The sequence below is a fragment of the Brachyistius frenatus genome, unplaced genomic scaffold (genome assembly GCF_029030835.1).
Source record: "Brachyistius frenatus isolate BFR_SWC_R1_liver_20210118 unplaced genomic scaffold, ASM2903083v1 Contig_252, whole genome shotgun sequence".
In the NCBI taxonomy this organism is placed as follows: Eukaryota; Metazoa; Chordata; class Actinopteri; family Embiotocidae; genus Brachyistius; species Brachyistius frenatus.
The window spans coordinates 360,230-381,416 of NW_027210851.1; the positions used below are offsets into that span (position 1 = coordinate 360,230).

The following is a 21,187-nucleotide window of genomic DNA, read 5'->3' on the forward strand; positions in this document are numbered from 1 at the left end:
GAGAATGTCACTGAGCTGTTAAGCTTAAGAATATACTGACTTAGATTTAAAACCGAGCATTATAGCATGTTGGGTATCGTGTTGTTCTGTGAAGTGTAGAACTGTTATATCCCCACATCCATAGCCCTGACCACGCGTGAACTTACTGTCTGTCTCGCAGGCCGCTGTGCCATCGTTAGGACAGAAGCGCGTCTCCACCTTCCTCCGCCCGATCTGCAGCTCGTGGGGATCAGACAGGTGCGCCCGGCACATGTAGCGCATCCTCTGCTCCTGACGCGCTCCGCCCTGCGTTACATTGACGGGCATCCAAGGGGTCCAAGGTGTGTTCCTCTTCACCTCCGGACACGCCTCCAGGTTACAGGCCTTGTACTCCTGAAAGAGAAGGTGGCAGAAGTCAGCGACGGAGCGGCGGAAGTTTCATCCATAATTTAAAGTCAGACTAAATGTGATTAATTCTATACCGCTGACTCTGAGTCAGATGGAAAACAGAGATGTCGCAGAGATGATCAATGAGTACACAGGGACAAAAGTCCCTCTGCCGTCTTCACATAAGGAAAGGAAAGGTGACATTTCATTGACAGGGGGGGATATCGGACATGTATTTATCTCTTCTGTCATCACCTGCTCGCCTCCATAATGATTTTGCCTCTCTCTTCATTAAAGTGTTTCCTACCAGTGCACATCCTGGGCAGCTGTTGCCATTCTCACAGGTGCGGACTCTGGAGTGGACGCCTCCGCCACACTCTGTGCTGCACTTGGTCCAGGAGCCCCACGGGGTCCAGAAGATGGGCTGAGGACAGGACACTCCTTCATTACAGAACCTGCGGGGAGGAAGTGGGGGAGTTGAAGAGAAATGAATGTCACCACAATACAATTGAGTGAGAACTATAGACTTAAGTCATAAAAGTTTAAGATGTGACCTCAAATTTGAAAGCAAAGTCTAAAGTTTTGAAAATAATAGAAAACTTAACAAACAAACAGTAAATTGGTATCATTGGTCATTTTTTTCCCACTTCATTGATGTAGTTCATTTTCTCTCATTACTATGCACATAATACCGGTTGTCTCTGAGGAGCACAGACAGTGAGACATACTGCTTGATGTAAACGTCTTATAGAGAAGAGTGGAGTTTTATTTACACATGTAATTCCTCTCACCTTTCATCCCTGCTCAGCCCCACACACACTCGGCCGCCATGTCGGGGTGACGGGTTGTTACAAGAACGCTGCCGCAACTCGAAGCCCGTCCCACAGGTTGTGCTGCATTGTCCCCATGATGACCAGGGCGTCCAGCCTCCATTTCTATAGCAACAGATACACGGAAAACTATTGGCAACAACAACTGCACAAACAACAGTTTCAGAATACTACATAATTATTCAGCAGTGATTTTAGTATTATTTTCTCACAAGGTGTTCTTTGATGCTTTAAGGGGAGAAAGAAGGCTATTGGCTTCAGCTGTCTAATCATTGTTCAGATTGGGAACTTCTGGAAACACACAAAGAGCGCTCAATTTGACAAGGAAACCTTCATTCAATTTGCTTAAGTGCTTTGTTCCTGGGTAGCACTCCCCATGATTTAATTGCCACTTTCTGCAAAAGCACAATTCAATTTCGGCACCAAGGATTAAATCTGACACAGCTTTCCAGTGGGATGAAGGTGCCTGAGCTCTCTGTCTCAGCGCTGTTCTCTTTAACACTGATTGGCCAATTCCCCCAAAGACAGAGGCGGTGAGAGATATCACAAGGAGAACCTGGGTGTCACCTACATTTTCTAATAAGATTCCTCACATTCATGATCTTTCTCATGTTCTGGCAGAGAGTAAATTGTGGCCGCGAGGTTGATGCTTCAAAGTCACCCAGGACACAGCTGCTACAATAGCATAGTTTGAAGAAAAGATGTTTGAGTTTTGCCTGATCCTGGACCAGACTCATTAGCAAAATGACAGGCTTAATGTGCTCAATAATAGCATTGTAATAATTTCAACTTAACAATGTGCAGTGTACTCAGCCAGAATACATATGATAGGCTCAGCCGGCCTCAAATACAGAGTAGTACAATATATAACATGAGGCAAAGGGATGCAATGGAGCAACAGCGACGAACAAAATTCGAGCAGAATAACCAATTAAAATACAAATAGACAAAAAGTAACAGACCACTTTAAGTACAGTTATAGTTCAGTAAACTGGTACTTTAACATTTAATAAATAAATAATGCTGCAGAAACATGAAAATGAACCTGCATGGGAGCTAAAAGCAGTCTCACTCTGTTTCGGTTCTGACTCGAGCTCCTGCAGCCTGAATCCTTCCACAATATCGCAGGGACCTTTTGGGTTTATATTCTTCAAACACATCAGACAGTTATTGTGCCCCGAGGCTGCTGAGTAATTTATAAACCAGCAGAAACACTTTAGAATCTCTTCGGTAACTAACTGGGAACCTGTGTGAAGATTTAAGAGGAGGATCTCATATTCACCTGCTTCCTGTTTAAACTCTATTGTAATTATGTCGGGACGGCGGACTGTTACAGTGCTGGGAGTGAAAGGATGAGAGATCATCTCTGAATCTTGTCTGGACATACTGTGGTACGTTTAGTTCTTATAGTTTATAGTATTATAGTGTTTCCATAGTGCCTTCATGTGACATTGAAAAACTGAGTCAATTAAAACAAAAACGTCTAATATGCTCTTTACTGCTTATTGTTCCGCAATTAAGTTGACGAACATTGAGTCGTTCCACCTCGGCAGCAAATGTAGTGATTTCATTATAGTCTTTTTCAGTGGATTTAAAGATTAGTGAACTAATCACTGGATTAATGGTATAATCTCGTAGTAATGTCCTACCTTGAGCAGTTTGAAACTTCGATTGCGGGGCCAACGCAGTTTTTGCCTCCACATCGAGCGGCGGGGCTGTCGCAAGACCTGGAGCGGCACAAACAGGAGCTCACACCGTCCACGACATCTTCGTTGTTGCAGGGTTGCCATGGCGCCCAGAGTCCGAAGCCACCACTGATGGTCTGGTTCCGCAGCTGGAAAACAGACATCGAGTACCAGGCGTGTAAGATCAAGTCAGCAAATAGCAGTTTGGTAAGTCAACCATTCAACACTTTGTTGGTGGTTGCTCACAGAACAATGAAGAGCGTTTTAAAAGGATCACATGGGTAAACAAATCACTGCGATTAACTTTACTTTAGTCAAATTTAATTCACTTTCTTCATTTTACTACATCGTACAACCTCTCTGTTACTACACTCACCCAGAGGTTGTTCCTCATGGATGATACAACCTCTACGACATTATCAGCCCCTTGAGGACAGGTGTGACACCCTGTTAACCTTTCTTAAAGTAAATGCGTCACTCTTACCGGACAGAGCGTGATGTTCTGCTTCCACTGGCTCATGTTGGAGCACTCCTCCAGCGTGGTGCATCTGCGCTGCCTGAAGTCCCAGCCACAGTAGGGGTCCCTCGCCTCCAAGCACAGTCTGCAAGGGACAGGAGAGAGGAGGAGGAGGAAGAGGAAGGGGGAGGAAGAGTGTGATGTCAGCACAGTCAGTAAATCAATTATAGACAGCACATATTATTAAACATCACAGTAAATGTTCCAGAGTTAGACAAAAAGTCTGTTTTACATCTGTATTCCCTGGACAGATTTTCAGCCTGAAGCTGCATAAAAACATAAAATAGAATAAATACGATAGAATTAACAAGCAAATATGTTTAAAGAGCAACTGTAAACACATTTTCAAATATGGCCCTGTAACCAGAGCTAGAGTGGGACAAAACAAAGGCCCTTAGATTTTGGGCCCACCACAATCAGTCCACCACCACTCCTCAAACTATCATTACAGTCCCACTTGAATATGCATACCTAATGTACTAAACCCCAAAACTACAACACAGCTTAGCACTAAAGGGCATGGACTGTACCAGTGGAAGTGGACCAGAGTACACATTCACTTTGAACTAAGTCCCTGGTGATCAGAGATGCTTTTAGATGTAAAAAGAAGAGAAAAGAAATCAAGTTTGTTTTCATTTCAAAGGCCATAACAATTACTTAGTGAACACTCCTGTTCATTCAGGTCAAGAAATATTGGAAATCCCAGACAAAGATGTAAAAATCTGTGCAATTTATCAACAACACGCTGGTAATGACTGTAATTGTTGATTCAAATAATACATGGAGCTGTTCCATCTTTCATTCATTGGATATTTATTCAGTTCATACAGATTTCAAGTATCCAAGTATTTGTGATAAAATATTGCTTACTTAGTTAACATATCTCTGTTATATAATAAGGTTGTTACTAGAAGTAATCATTAGATCTTTGTTTAACCAAGGCAATTTAATCAAGTATGTGTTTGTTTGTTTGTTTGTTTGGAAATTTAATTTGCAGTGAAAGGCAATGGTCAATGTGGCTGAGGCCACAGTAAGAGATGTGACTGGACCAGCCCAGGTTCAGGATAGAAAATGAACCAAATGGTTCTGCTGCTGTTTCTACGCCATTAACTTGTTGTTGGCCCTCAATTTTTTTTAAATCAAAGATTATAAATTAGAGTATATTGGCTCAAGGTGCGTCAGCCCACCAGAAAAATGCCTGGTATGGTAGATTACCGGTCCAGGCCAGTCTGTAATCTTTAAAGGAGATCCAATTCCAACTCCAACTCCTCACAATAGCTAGATATGTAATTATGCTTACACAGAATGTAATACTCAGATTTCCACCTTCTCTGGCGGCCAGGAATGAAATACAGCTCGTACATGTCTTGGACCCTAAATGATGCTGTGTTGTACTTCAGGGGTCTGGAGTTTATATTTAGGATTTTCCCTAAACTAACAACACTTAGATGCAGCAACCATATGTTTTTTTTCACAGCACCTAAGCTACTACAGCTTTACTATAAGCTGTGTTTTACCAATATTTGGTGAATATAATTTTTTTTGGTCAAAAGTTTGGATAAATATTGTCTTGATAACTGTCCACAATTATGTAGAAAATACATCGATTTTAAACAAATAACATCACATCACCTCCCACAGCACCAAGACACCTTGAGAAAACCCTGATATATGTATCAACTTTATACATTTTCCAAATATTTGATATACTAAACTCACAACATTTACTCTGTGAAACAGGAACAGGACGATGCAATAAACCGGGACGAGATCATGGATTTAGTGTCTTTTTATGACATGAAAACAATAAACCAGTGAAATCACCAAAAACAAAGACATTGTGTAAAGTCTCGTGTTGCACACCGGGGCACCATGATGACTAATCCAACTCAAAATGGCCTCAGATCACGCATGCATTTTACATAACTCTGAAGGATGACAAAAACCCGACTTCTCGCTTCAATTTCCCCCCTCTGTGCTCTCACACCAACAACACTATACATGGTACATCACCCAAACAGTGATTAAATATTTGTAAGCTCTTTGAGTAAAACTGAGTAAAACAGAGGCTTAATGACAGCTAATTAAATCTAAAGCTGTTAATGACAAGGCTAAGCCGTCGGAGCTGATGCGAATGCCTCAGGAACACAGAAGAAAGGCATCAACTGAATAACTCTTCGCTCTCAAAGACTTCCCTCGCCTCTCTGCATCCCTCCCTCCCTTCCTCTCCTTCACATCGTCTCCCTCTTTCTTCATCTCTCCTCCTCTCCCTCCTTAATTACAGTGTCGTAAATTCTCTTCCTCCTCTCTTCACGTTCCGCTGAAAGAAGGGATTCTTGTTGTTGCTGTGTTGTTGTTGTTGTTTTTCCCCTTGCTTTTCTGGCACAGGCCTTCGTGGTTTATTTGAAGAGCCCTGTTGTGTTTTAGCTCGGAGGGTGAGGAATCTCCATGTGTTGATACAGCGCTCAGTGCCGGGGCCGCGGCTCCGCGGTGATCCCGGGGTCGCTTTAGATCCAATAAAGACATCACTGCTTAATCAGCACATCAGAGGTGACCCCCCCGCAGACAGAGAACAAACGAGGAGGGGGACGGGTGGCGGAGGGGACACAGTCTCTGGTGATCTGTGGCACAGCCGGAAGAGGAGAGACTTCTTTCGTGAGCATGACGCATCGACTGGTAACCTTCTGTGTGTCATTTTAATTAAAGTGACTCCATTCCACCGGGCGCAGATCTCCGATACACATGAAACAATAATCGTAATGAGGTCGGCCACAAATTCACAGATCAGTGAGCATAATAGTTCATTTGAAAGGGCGGGAGGAGGTGGAGGGGGGTTGTTGCCATTTGGGCTCAAGGTCGACCGTATTGTGTCAGCGAGGACTTTGATGGGTGGTTTTTGCATCGTCATCGTGGCTGCCGAATTCTCATTTGGCTTTCTGATTACCAGTACACACACACACACACACACACACACACACACACACACACACACACACACACACACACACACACACACACACACACACACACACACACACACACACACACACACACACACACACACACCATTATGGAGATCAGCTAAGCGGAACAATTAATAAGTGCATATTTCAAGGATGGAATAAATGTTATATGAAAGGGAGAGGTGGTAGTGATTTGAAGCCTAATTAGCTCGGGGTAATGTGTACCGAGAGGCAGCCTGAGAGTTTTCTGACCTCAGTAAAACAAAATAATTCACATTCAGTCCTGGATTCACCCTGTTTGCAAAAATTTTGAGAAAAATGCTGGTTGACGTGGAAAAATAAAAAGACGACTACGGTATGACTCAGCTGTTTACGTAGTCAGCTCTGAAGCTAAGGAAAAAAAAATGTAGCAGCTGGAAAGAAAATGCTGACATATTGATTAAAGTGCATGTGTAAATGGTGGTTAATGCTGTGGGGTAAGGTACTCACAATGAGCAACGCATGTTTGCGCGTAGAGGAACACACGTAAACAAAAGGAATGCTAATAGGTGGTCTGCTTCTGTCACAAATCGATATCTACATGAATTCAGCGCTTTGCCTCAAATCTGAACAACACTGCAATAAAATGATAAAAGTATGTGGAGACTGTTTTTCCTGGTTTAGTCAAGTCTTCTCAGGGTGCTTTTAAATCGACCTCGTTTACTCCGAACCATTTATACTTTTCATTTTGTTCCAACCCAAAAAAGCAGGTGTGAAAGGCACCTCGGACCGAAGGACCAGAATTTGGTGGAAAAAGAAGAGGTGGTCTCAGTCTGGATCAAACTGAACCATGGTGCGGTTCAGCAGTATGAAAGCAGTTTTTTGATGGTTTGGGCTTTTGGACCAATTACAGGGAATTAAGGCAGGCTATTGTCACACATGAAACAACAGAAGAAGAAAAGAACCATTGGAAAAGTAAAAATAATTGACATTTGCAAATGGAAAAAGGAGGAGGCAGAGTTTTTTCATTGTAATTTGATTGGACAAAAAAAAAAAAAAGTCAACTTGAAAAAACACAAAAATGCTTAAAAACATATTTTATGAAAGGGTAAATACAGTTAGTGCTGGTTGTAGTCATAATAATAATGTAGTGGCATAATAATTGTGTTCCTTCCTTTTTCTCCATTCAATTGGGAAAGGCTACGATACAAATTGACATCCAAATATCAGATGCACATCTGTCTACAAACCAATCATTGTAAAGTACAGGAGGATGACGACAGGACTCAAGTATGTCATGCAAAGTTCTTTAGTGTGCTCGCCAAATTGCAACGTGAAACCAAAACTAACTAAATCAATGTAACAAAAACATGAACCTCAGTTCAGACTTTAGGGAATAATGCCCTTAATTCCAATTAAAGCAAATCTTAAAGCATTGTTTCAGTCAATATATTTCTATCTACTATCTGAGGGAACAGTTTTGAGAAGGTCGTGCACTGTTTCAGCATGACAGTGCCCCCATACACAAAACCATGTCAAAGAAGAAATAGTTTGCCAGTTTGATGTTGAAAGACTTGACTGACCTGCACAGATCCCTGACCTCAACCACATTTAACACCTTCAGGGTGAACTGGAAGGCAGACAAACACAACAGCAACAACAGCAGTGACTGACATCAGTGAAGCTTTTGTGGCGGAATGGGAGAAAATCTTTTCTCACAAGTTCTCAGATCTGATGGAAAACCGCAAGCCAGGAGAGTGTTGACAGTAGAGGAGAGACCACAGTTTTGGACTGAGGTCTTCAATAAGAGTGTAATGTTTCCATATAGTCTTGGCCATGTAGTGTAGTTCTAATCAGGTTTTGGGTATGTAGAATGTTGATTGAAACTTAAATTAAGACAGCTAAGGGAAGATCTTGGAAAGCAAAGTAAACAAAGGTACTGCAATTTTGATGGAACTATTTCTTCTGTCTCTATGAAGTGGAAATCCAAAGTTAAAGATTGATTGGCTCCCATACATGCTGCATCATTATCTCACTAACTTCTTTATGGCAAAAACAGTATACTTACAGGGACACATACTGCATACAAGTACAGTATTCTACACATATCCTGGACCTAGCATAGGTCTGCAACCTCAGGATCTTCTCCAGTCATTTCCCCTACCAGTGGCCATTTTTGTTAAACAGGGATTTACAATTGTAGAAAAAAGGCAACGTGGCGCAGCGTTTAGCTCTCAGTCTGACCTTTTCTACGGCAGCATAAAACACCAGCCAAAAAGCTCTCTGCCTTCCTGTCCCGGCAGCTCAACGTTTGTTTTTTTTTTTTTTTTAAACCCAGCATTCCTGTAAAAGTCAATTAGAGGCACTGTTGGACAGAGCAAGGGGCCATATGATGGGAATAGAAAGCTCATTTCTGTAACAGGTTAGTGCCGAGGGATGTGAGCCAGGACAGGAGGAGGCTGAGTCTGCAGATGCACAGGAGAGCGTGAGGCATGTGTGTCCATATAAGCCAGTGTGTTCTCTGAATAGCCCGCCATGCCTGTGCACTGTAAGGGCGTGTCTTTGTACTGTGGGTATGCCATTATGTGTGTGAGAGAGAATCACTCTGACAAGTCTGCAGAGCACTTGAATGATATTTAATTCAGCAGCATGCATGCCCGGTGGCACACTATATCAAAACAGAGAAGCTATGGAACTGGTCTGTTAAATTTTAAACAGACCGAGTGGCAAAAACTCAGCAGCCCATATAACAATATGTCTGGACGACTGGCATCAGAAGATAAATCTGCCCGATTCTCTCTGTGGGGGTGTAATTGGCATTTTAAATCGTTTGTGAATGCTGTAAAAACCAGTGTCTCCTTTTATTATAGGACCTTTAACAACCAGACATAAAAACAATAGCTCACCTCGCCTTTAACGGCCGGCTGTCAGTGTATAATTGCAAATATGATCACCAGAACTGATAAATTATGGATCGCATTCAGCCATTATTAGCTGTAGCGCTGACACTCAGGGAATATGTTAGCAAAGGCCTGTCCGGAGGGTCTGAATCAGTCAAACATACAGTATGTCTGCATACACTGGCCCCTCTCCATCTCCCCACATGAGCTCTTGTCATTTTCTGCCTCTGCTCTCAGGAGAACACTGCTGACAGCTTCTCCTCATCCTCTCTCCACGGGGACGGAGCCCGTCCCGAGGGCCTTTTCTTTTTGTTTTGTTTCCCCTGCTGTTCTGAACTGAGCTGGCCATTTGGGAAGTCTGCTTATGATGAATCGGAAACACACAGAACTCCTGCTAGCACTCAGCGCTAATACATCCAATTAGGCCCAGTTGGAGACAGGCTGAAGACTGGTGGTCCCGGGTCAGAAAAACAAAATCTCTCCCCCCCCAAATATCAGGAAAACAAAAGTGGGGTGGCTGTCTGCCAAAAAAAAAAAAAAAAAAAAAGAAGAAGCATGCTGTCCTCTGGGTAACAGTTTTATCCTCTGGTGAATAAAAAGGAGCTGCATCATCACAGAGACAATGGAGAGGTAGAGACAGGCCACAAAGCAACAAGAGATAGAGGACAAAGAAATATATTAAAACGTCTGAAAGAGAAAAGAACACAGAGATAGTGCAGAGATAAACGATGATAATATGGATAGAGCCAAGACAAAAAAGCAAGAGAGGTGAACTGAACTGTTGTCGGCAGGTTGTGTTCGATAGCATTTTATCAATCTAGTTATCAGATCTCAGTCCTTCAGCTCTTCCATTATCTATACTGCCGTATCCCAGGTTACACTGGGCCAAGATACAGGTTACAATGTGAACAGGTCACCAGTCTATCACAGGGCTGACACCTAGAGACCAGCGACCTTTTACTGCTCCCGGTCATCTACAGTCACTCATTAACCTGCATGTCTTTGCATCCACAGGAGACCAACACCGATACGGAAAGAGCACATAAACTCTGAGCATTAAAGGCACCTGCACTGATGGGTCTGAGCCCTGAGTCTTATCGTCATGTCAGTTGACGGAGATTGTTGCAATGAAAAACGTTTGATTTTGTTGTGGCTTTTCTAAAAAAAACTGCAATACAGTTTTATGGCGATTGTTTCTATTAATATTGCGGGATTTGGCAAAAATTGCAACTCTAGTAAGAAAAAAAAAAAAAGCAATTTTCTTTTAGACTACTACCTATTTTAGATCTCATCTCTTTTTTTTTTCCTGAACTTTAAGGGCTCAAAGTTCCAAAATAATTCCTGATTCATAAAAGGGATGTGGCTTTACAAAAGAGTCTGTGACAATAACATAGAATGGAAAGGTTTTGTCTGTAAAAATAGGTGCTCTGAATGCTTTTTGAATAATATTTATTTAACCCATATTGTATTACAACTAAGGGCTGTGTAAAATTTGCTTCAGCTGATTACCAAGAGAAATGTAGGTTATTTTACCATAATGCAAGCGCCTGCACATATTGCAGAAAGTGGTTGAATTTGGATTCATTATTAAAATTGACATTTCCTGGAGGGACTGACTAGTATCTAAATCAGGTCAGATCTGTATGGCCAACTTTTATTAGCTGAGAAGACAGAATCACAGATAAAATACAACTCCAAAAAGACGTACAGTATCTGCAATTTTGCCTGAAATTAAAATCGCAGAAATAGCGGACTAAAATTGGACACCTTATACTTTACAAGATACCAGCAACTCTGAGTCATTGATCATCTTAAATGATTGATACAATATTCATGAAAGTTAATCTTGAAGACTCGATCTGGTGTATTTCTCAAGATAAGCCTCACTACTATTGTCAGTTTTTTAAAGATTGTGAGTATAAGATTAAAAAGACTTCGAAGTCGGCATCGAGGGATTTAAACGGTGGTGAGGCGGAGGTTAAGACATCGTGCCGGTCCGAGTGAAGGCTGAAAGAAAGAGTAGGGAGAGAAAGCAATACAGACAGAAGAGGAGGGAGTGAGAGTGAGGCGGAGAGCGAAATGATTACACTGAGATTCAGCCAGAACAAAGCCTGTAATAAAAGTACCCGCATTCTGGAAGCAGTAATAAATACATCCACTGTGTGAGCCCCATCTCCCTCCTTCTCCTTCAGTCCTTGGCTGGTGAAGTGTTCCTCTGATTGGTCATACAGGCTTAGCAGCAGTGAGCTCTGGAGGCCTGCTGACAGGCTGGCAGCCGGAGCCGACGGGAAATTGGGTTTGCTGGGGACCAGAACTGCGAGCTACCCTCCCACTGAGACAGACAGGGAAGTCTAACGCTGTAAAGGCGTCCTCTAGGGAATAACCAAAGTGTCACGCAATACGCACCGGTTTTAACAAGCAGGTACACGCACGCACGCACGCACGCACAGACTGTAGTGGAGATGTTAATGGTCAGTGGTTTTCCTCGATGGCCACTCGGTGGTTTCCTGACGTTGTTTTAAACTCCTGCTGCAGGCGGGCTGAGCCTCCTTAGCCCCCGTGTCCGCTGCTAGGTCATTTTTAATCACACACGTACAACCACAACACTCACACACAGCAGATTGGGCCAAAGCCCTTCAGGCAAACCTCTCACCAGCAGGACAATTGTACCTCTTGTAGTAAAATGTGTTGTTTATGTAAGCAGATGTGTGAGCGGAGGAACACAGACAGCCTGATTTGTTCCACTTCATCCTCCTCTTACATTATCCTCATCATTTATTCAGCCTTTCCTCCTCGTCTTTGTTATTTTTGTTTCCGTATTTGTACCGCCCTCTTTCTCATGCCATTGCTTCTCAACACCAGCTTTGAAAACAAAGAAAACAAACCAAAAGAAAAAAAAAAATCTATTTTCTGTCAGACACCTTCAGTTTTGACAAATGAGTCAACCAATCCAGTAAAGACAAGTGCTCAGCTTACTTTTAAGTTGGCTTTTTTTTTTTGTGTGTGTGTGTAAGAGCGCTATCTTGCTGTCGTAAGTGAATCCAGCGAGTTTATCGTCTACTTGGCAGCATGGGCTAACTTTCTTGTGCTGGCGAAAGTGGGATAAAAAAGTAAAAGAAAAAAGACCTGATGGATGCAACATCGCAGCTAAGCTAGCATGTTCGCTGCAGACAAAATAAATCACTTGACTAACAGAGTGAGATGGAGAGATAGAGGGCCGGGTGGAGGACAGAGTGGTGCTGTTAGCCAGAGGTGCCAATTGGCCAGGTCAAATATAATTACCACAAATAGAGGACAAACGCACACAGGCGCGTGTGTACACACACACACACACACACACACACACACACACACACACACACACACGACCTGCCGTATCTGTCTGCAAGCCATCGCTAAAAAGCTACAAATCACCGGCAGTTAAAAAGGTTTGTAACGAAAAGCACTTCAGCTACAGATGAGGATGCAAATGTTATTCTACTCTCAGGGCTACAGGGCTCGCAGGAGTCGCAAATAGAGATCAATAACAAATGAAAACGGAACATTAAGGGCACTTAATTGAGCTTTGAGATGGTAACAACTGCACGGGGATTCAAACCAACGCTTGTTTTTGCTGCTGTGAGTTCAACTGCAGGAGTCAGTGCAAACGTGCACACTTACGTGCATACATGATGGATCTCTGCAGAAGTAGTCCACCCATTATGCAATCACCAGCTGGATGCTTCCTAACAAAGCATATCATTATGATTCGTCTATAAATCATGTCTCACCTTCACTCTGTCATTGTGACGCCCACCACAGTACCGAGAAACACTTCCATGCTCCGCTGTTTACGTGTGGACAGTGAAAATCAGCATGTGTGGCTGCTGATGAGCCTCTGCTTGCTGGAAAACCTTCTGAGAATACTCAGCCGTTACCAGAGTGGGAATGGTGAACGTGGCTGACTGTGAATAGGACGACCTCACACAACGCTGAGGAGTTGAACGGAAATCCATTCAGTTCTTTCAGACGCTAATACAATGACAGGAGGTGGGGGGGAGAAAAGGAGCAGAATATAGCAGGTGGGTCTTTTTCAAGCCCAGAAAAATACAGACAGAGGATGATTCAAAAAGAAAGAGAGTCAAGCCTGACGAGAGCTGACCTCTGTTTCAGTCAGTTTTGGAGACAGTATGTGGTACTTCTCTGAGTACCTAATTATAAAGCTAATACCTCCAGGATCTCATGCAGGGTTTTAGTGATGTTTGCAGCCTAAATAGGTACAAGTTGTAGTGACTTTACCCCCCCCCCAAAAAAAAAAAAAAAAAAAAAAAAAAAAAAATTGCATTAAAACTTGACATTAATGTGTCCATCAAGTCTAGTAGGCCAAAAATCCAGGAACTTTTCCAGCTGTATCTGTTTGGCAACAAGATTTGAGCTCGGCTTCTTCCTTAAACAATGTTTTCCAACTCTACAGCCGTTAGGTTCTCCATAAAATATTTGATGGATGTGATGTCAATTTGATCTTATTTAGCCTCAAAAGATGCTTTGAATTCAGCAGCAGGTGCTAATCTGTGCCCCTTAAACAGGACAGTTCTAGTCACAACAATGTCCGCTGTCAGTCTTATGAGAGATTCTTCCTTTAGAAACTTCTTCCACTGTCTTAGTACTCAACTCCCTGTTGGCAATACACTAAAGAAAAGCCTGATAATACACTTGTGTATCAGGGCTGGAGCTAGTTAATAGAGAGATTAACAAAGTGTTGGAACACAAGACTCAGCAAAATTGGCATCTGCTTCGTTCAACTAAAAACCTCTTTTCAAACTTCTGTGTCAATATCTTCAAAGAAAATCAGCCTCGCTGGTGAATAACTTCTGATATGAGCAGCTACATCTTAAAATTGCACAGGACAGCCTCTCAAACATGAGGATTTGCTGCTTTACTCTGTTTTAAATCACTGTACATCGAATATCTTTAAGTTTTGAACTGTTAACAAGGAATTTTAGCACCTGACCTCAGGCTCTAGAAAAATTATGATGGGCGTTATTGACTTATCAAGTCAATAACAAGATATATTCATATTCTCATGCATTAATTCACTGTCCGGCCTTCTTTTTTTTCTTAATCTCCTGACTCAGTGTTACCCATCATACCTTTTTCTTATTGCTTGAGTCCGACTAAACAAGCTCAGGTGACCGACAGGTCGACGTCTGTTGTATTCTGCAGCTAACTTTGCTTTTGGCTGCTGCGCATTGCAAAGATCGTAAGTGTGAGTGAGCCGCTAAAGTGAGCAGAATATCACCAATGAGATCAAAGGGGGCCCGTCCAACCTCACCCACTCCTCTCCCCCTCTGGTGCCCTTGGAACCGACTGGTTTTATCCCATTGTGTCTTAAAGAGTCTCTGCTTTTCTTTCTATCAGTAGCTCTCTTGTCTTTTTTCTCTCTTCCTGATCCTCTCTGTGTCTGACTCTCATCTTGCATATCTCACCCACATCCTATTAGATTCCATGGTTATGGTACCTGGTGTGTGAGTGGTGTGTGTGTGTGTGTGTGTGTGTGTGTGTGTGTGTGTGTGTGTGTGTGTGTGTGTGTGTGTGTGTGTGTGTGTGTGTGTGTGTGTGTGTGTGTGTGTGTGTGTGTGTGTGTGTGTGTGTGTGTGTGTGTGCATGTCTACTCCCGTGTGTCTAGGAGTTTGGATTTAGTCGAAATAGCAAGCTGACTCATCACGCAGCTCGCATATGAGATCTCTTCCAAACACCAACCCACACACAAATCACACCAAGTAGACTGCCTTCCATACACACGCATACACAACACACGCATACGCGCACATGCATAGCAGAATAAGCATCAAGCCATTTGTATGCTAAAATGAAGTTGACTTTGAAGGAACGAGGTGGCCAGCGGAGGGTCCTGATTGAGAGCACTGATGAAATACAGAAGGTTCGACAAACAGCCAATGGGCTTTTTCCCCCTCGCTCGCCCTCGAGACTTGAGACTTTCACATAAATAACACCGATGCTGGAGATAGCAGAGATAGCAGAGCAAAAGGCCTCTCACTTTCTCTCTTTCTCGCTGTGTCTTTGCATCTCTTTCACACAAGAACATGCCTGTGGAGAAACTTCTGTGCCAGTGTTCGACACACACTTTTTGTTTATCCTCTGATTCAGACACAAACAAAAGCCAGAACAGTGCTTTTCTGTATTATGCAGAGCTTTCATTACCACAAAAGCACAACAAATTAATTTCCCTCAGCGAGCACGTACCATCCCAGCCATTTGTCTGCTTCCATACGGACCCTAATGATTATAGGCAAGGTCTCCCGGACATTAATCCTAGTTGAAGACAGATAATTGCCTTCAATAGAGGACCAACCAGGTTCAAATGAATCCACTGCCAAAAAGCATAAAATGAACCATAAAATATACACCATGTATAACGCACAGCTGCTTTCAGGAGGTAAGGACTGCTATCTCTCACGTGCTTTATTGCGTTATTCTTAGTGGGATTTTGGGAAGCTTCCAGACGTCTGAAATCAGTTACACTTTTATGAACCTCGATTGAAAATTCCTTCACACCTTTGTGTGGGAATAATTAGTTTCTTTACACATGCCGTAGTGTAATCGGTCAGCCCTGTATTACACCAGAGTGTGCAGTACGCCTGTCAGTGCACCAAAGGATATCATGTCATCATCACGTTTTGCTTCCCCTAGGCGTGAGAAGTAAACGCAAATGTGAGCAGGGTCCAAAAAGGAGGTCAAGTGACTGCTATCATGTGTGTAACTGTACTTATGTCAAATTACTCAATTCAACACAAACCATGAAGTAGTTTTGATGGAACTTTTGGTGAAATGTGCGTTCAGGCAGCTGAGAAGAGGAAACATTCCTATTTAGAAAACATCTGACCTCCAAGGGCGTTCACGAACAGGCAACATGAGCAACCCAAGGAACACTGCTCTATTTCTGCTGTCAGAACGTAGAGAAGTGTTAAACCACCTCGTCAGCATCCATATAAACCAACACAGAGAGGAACACAGGAGGAATTGACCATGGAGCTCCATGGAGCTCAGGAGTTCAATATTTTCTGTACGCTACACATTTTGATTTACTATTGTTTTTAACAGGTAACACAGACCAGGTCTCCAAAGCTATATTCCCACTTCAACAACCATTTAGATGTTTTCTTCCACTTGGAGGTCAGAACTTTCCCACTTCCCAGTTGCACATAAATGCACCATAAGGCATCTTATTTGCCAGTGAAGCAAAACGTGGCACTATCCCACTTTGAGATTTGATTCTGTACTCACGTCTCAGTTTTGTAGGTGGAGCACCTCTCCAGTGGGATCTTCAGGACTCTGTTGTTGAGGCCCACAAACAGTGATCTGTCGCTGTGCAGGATCTGCAGGCTGAGGATTGGTTCCCGCACACCTGGTGGGAGGAGCTCCATCTCCTCCAGGTAACAACCTTGCAGGTTCTTGTTGGGCGTAGCCAGCGCCTTCAGGATGGTGCCATATTCTGATTCAAAAAGAAGGATGAGAAGAAATATCAAGTAAGTTTAAATGGAATTTTTTTGGGGTCATATTTTTGAGTTGTGTAAAAATAAATCTTAGTTTTGGTCTTTTCTCTTGCACTAACCTGTGCTGATGTACATAACATGATAGAGGGTGTCCATGCCCTGAACAATGTCCACGACTAGGTTTGAGAAACGAACGTCATCCTGCATGACGAGCGGATCCACAGACTCCGGCTGGACCACGTCGTTCATCAGGTAAAGCCGCTGAGCGTCCTGCAAGCTGCGCTCAGTCAAACCCTCGTTGGGGCCCTCGTCATCTATAGTACCACACTGCAGAGGAAAGGCGTTGGAAGGGGCGGCAGACAGAGGGGTAGGGTGTTAGAAAGAGGAAGAGAAAATGTGAGATGGACAAAAGAGAATAAAATACACAGAGAAAAGGCAAGGAAAACACAACAATGGAGAACATACACCAGTCTTTGTAATTTCTAAATCAATACACAGCATGTGGCAAGAGAAAGAGAGAGCGGGAGACAGCGAGAGAGAGGATCCAAAAAGTCCCCAAAAAAGGCCAACATTAGGGTTTTACTGACTAAAAGTGTAATTTAAAGAACTCATTGGAGTGACATGGCCTGCAGGCGAGAACTGACTGAAAACACATGCTACAGGAAAACAAAGTCATTTTCACTGGAGTTTCAATGAGATGTATTTGACAGTATTGAGAATGATTTTCATTTGGCTTTGTTCTGAACTGGATCATCTTTTTGCTGTAGACGGTCGTGATTGCGGAAACTGGCAGGCTTTCTTTCAATTTCAGGGAAGCTTTTTTGCGGGAAAATTGCAGGAATAAAAAAAAAAAAAGGAAAAAACTGTAACATGTTGCTCTGATTAGTTTTATTTATATTAGACTTGGGATGGCAAGATTACAAATTTCTGGAGGGACTGGACTGTGGAGTTGCTTCTTATCCAAATTAATGATCTAAGGAAAGACGGTCTTATACATTGCAAAGACAATAGTGGAATTTTGGGTTACATCACAAAAATGACTTGAGACCTAATTGTTGCTTCTCTGTTTTTTAAAGTACAGACACAATTTTTTGGAAATCTTTTTTTGTCATAGTTAAGGTGTAATCACATTGAGACTGTGCAGATAAACTAACCTGGAAGTTGTGGACGGGGTTGGGCGTGGGAAGCCAGGTGGAGCGGGGGTTCTCCTGGGAGCGGAAGGGCCCGTTGAAGGCCTGCGTGATGGCGCTCAGGTTGAAGGCACACACTGCGGATGCTGCAATGCTGTTGCTTTATAGAGAGAAGTACGGGGGAGGAGAAGATAGGAGGGAGCGGGAGGAAAATATATTATTTCAACAATGATATTCATAATAGTTTATATGTTGGCAGTAAATGAAGGCCTATCAGAAATCAGCAGCATTCAGCTGTGTATGAACGCCGTTCTCCAATGGGTTCCATCCTCTTAATGGAAGTCCTATCGTTTCTACCTGCACTGAACAGCTGCTCCGTGTCTGGCTTCATTTGGCTGCAGGCTAAGCTATGCTATCAGTGTTGCACAGTGAATGGGGACAGTATTAAGCTGAGGATATGGGAGGCGGTTGCACAGATAATGTGAACACACACACGCGCACACACACACACACACACACACACACACACACACACACACACACACACACACACACACACACACACACACACACACACACACACACACACACACACACACACACACACACACACACACCTCACAGGTGTAACATACGAGTGTAAACCCTGATTACACTGGCAGTGTGAGTAAAGTTATTATTGTGATGCTCTTTAGCAATAATGTGCTGCAGGGTAATTAGTTTCTTAACTGCCTCATACTGCTCACTGCTTCCCCACCCCCGTCTTCATATACACACAGCACAACACTGAGGCATTTTACAACATAGTGAACAGCCTGATGCCTTGGCAGGGGCTTGTGGGAAGCTGATAAACAACCAGTTAGAAGATATGAGCGATAACATTATGGGGAATGACTGAGACAGAAACGGAGACTTAAACCATGTCTACTTAGTAGCTTCTTAGCACTTGTTAAAGACCTAACAAGTGCTGGAGCGTAAAAAATATGCTTTGGGTCATGTTTACTGGCTTATACAGGATGAAAGCCATGACTGCACCTATGTAGACCATCTCAGCTGCAGTGAAGGACGACTGAGAAGACACTCCATCAGACAACAGACTTTTAAACTGACTTCATGGAGCTTTTTGAACCGTTTGGGCACCTTGTGTGTGGTATAAATCATTAAGGACTAGTGCAGCGTTGCGGTTAACAACCCTTAGGTTTCTTTTGCATATTTTTCATTCTCTTTATTTTTATTTTCTCATGGCATATTCACAAATCTCTTGGCCAGGCAAGACGTACTGTATCATATATTTACCATTACTGGATTTAAAACTACAGTTAAAGGCTACCCAGACGGGTCTTCAGTTGAAAGATCACTATAAATGTTTTGGGACAGGTTTTGTCAGCAAATGTCTGTAAATAAGTGATTAAGGGAGAGTGTTGGTGTTTTCAAGACCAATGCCGGTGAGACACTCTGGGCCTCAGTAATGTCATAAAATGTATATAACGAAAACATACATTTAAATTTCATGGATTTTGTCACATGTACTGTTTTTCTATTACTTGTTGTCTCCTATCACAATTAATGTGGTAGATTTTGGCAATACAGATTGTGTTATGCTTCAGGCAGTCCAATCAGGAGGTGTGATGTTTGTATGGAGGCAGGGAGATAGCTGTTCACAGCACCTGAGCCCCGTACTGTATTATGCCTCAAATTTTCCATTCTGCTGAAAATCCTAATGCTCGATGCAGCTGTTAGCAGTTTCTGTTTCCACTGTAACCATGGATGTACAGATAATCCATTAATTTAAAACAGAAGAGAAAGTAAACATTTGTTTTTTATGAAACAGGATCTCAAGTTACAAGAAATATCCTTTGTATGATTTTAAATCAGAGCAGAATAATAAAAGTTGCATCCCAATCACAGACTGTGTACAAAACTGGATGTAAGGTCAACGTCTGAAAGTTAGGCTGATCCAGAGGTGCTATGAATTGCAGTGGTTGGCTCCAAAAAGCCTCTGGCTCCATAGACTGAAACTCAACTTATTTCATGAAATACAAGTCATAATAGTGTCATTAGCTTAAGTCTTCCCGTATTCGTTTTCTGGTGGTCCGTCTGAAAATAATCCCATCATTAATTAAACATTAGGCCTTAAATAAGCAGTTTGTTTGGGGGCTTATCTTTTTGATTGACAGGCCTGTGGTGCTTTCACCTATTTGCTATAGGTGGGCAGGATGTGGTGTCCTTGGGTTCCCAATCCGATCAAATTAGAGTCACCCCACGCTCCTCCCCAACTCGTCCAGATATGGTCACTTCCGGCTCCAAAAAACCAAGATGGCGACAAACAAAATGCCAAAATCAAGGCTTCATACCGTCAGTTCACAAACCAATTGATGATGTCACTGGAGACTTCCGCTTGATGCTGACCTGGAGTAGGCAGTTAAGATAATCTAAAATCAATCTTAGTTTTATCTTTAACACAATTTAAAGAGAAGACTTTCCCTGGCACATTTTAAGCGATCTCAGCAGTATGTGTATCACTGAGCAGAAAGAGAGTGGTTTATGGCACTAAATGTCTTAATCAGAAGTCTTGAATGCTTAAAACCCCATTTTAAAGGAAATTCAAAATTAAGGTTAAATCATTACTTTTCTACTTATTGCTGCTTGTCCTCTGCTGGGCATCATTTTTACCTCAAAAATGTTTCAAAGCGCACTTGAGAGAGCTGTGATTTGTTGGCTTTTGTTTTGAACAGCACTTGCTCAGAGATCCAGTTCAGGCCTTTAAAATAACTAATGTGTTCTGTCATTACTGCAGGGTGGCAAAAAGCTCAACGGCTCCAAATGAGTTCTGGCTAAACATCGGGGGGGAAAGCCAAACAGGTGGCTCATTGACTGAGTCACTGAGGAAAAACCGCCTCCAGACTTCAGTAAAAGGACTTTTTTCTCGATGGCTCTGGTGGAGACATGAGTGGCAGGGCGGCATAGACAAAGTGAGCGAAGCAGACTGAGTGCTGTGGTGAGTCGGCATTAAGCAAAGCCCGACTGGAGGAAAACCACAAGGCAAATGAGCTGCAATCATTGAGGGGCAGCCACAACAGTTTACACATCCACACACACAAACACATAGTTTGACATAATAGGAAGTTAAACTGCGGGCTTGTGGTCATACTGGAGCTACAGCTGGCCTACTCTTTGAGAACTCTACTCTCTGACGGAGGATTGTGTCACTTAATGCCAAGAGAGCAGAGCAAAAGGGTGCACTGGAAGGAGTCTGTTGCACTAATGGATGCAACCCATATGTTTTGACGCTGCTTAAAAGGCTGAGAAAGTGATTGAGAAGCT

At 42.7% G+C, this 21,187-nt stretch overlaps 1 protein-coding gene across 5 annotated transcripts in view; it reads right to left on the reverse strand.

Moving 5' to 3' along the window:
- Positions 1 to 21,187, reverse strand: part of sema5ba (sema domain, seven thrombospondin repeats (type 1 and type 1-like), transmembrane domain (TM) and short cytoplasmic domain, (semaphorin) 5Ba) — a 142,364-nt gene that overhangs the window by 20,261 nt on the left and 100,916 nt on the right. For all 5 annotated transcript variants that reach the window (XR_011311943.1, XM_069720828.1, XM_069720827.1 and 2 more), the window contains exons 9-16: positions 17,888 to 18,023; positions 16,853 to 17,060; positions 16,525 to 16,732; positions 3,366 to 3,483; positions 2,846 to 3,030; positions 1,158 to 1,301; positions 674 to 821; positions 147 to 372 (exon numbers count right to left, since the gene is read on the reverse strand). Coding sequence is in view for 4 of the 5 variants with exons in the window: in XM_069720828.1 (XP_069576929.1) it covers positions 147 to 372; positions 674 to 821; positions 1,158 to 1,301; positions 2,846 to 3,030; positions 3,366 to 3,483; positions 16,525 to 16,732; positions 16,853 to 17,060; positions 17,888 to 18,023 (1,373 nt within the window). In the remaining variant the exon portion in view is untranslated. The remainder of the gene's footprint in view (positions 1 to 146; positions 373 to 673; positions 822 to 1,157; positions 1,302 to 2,845; positions 3,031 to 3,365; positions 3,484 to 16,524; positions 16,733 to 16,852; positions 17,061 to 17,887; positions 18,024 to 21,187) is intronic.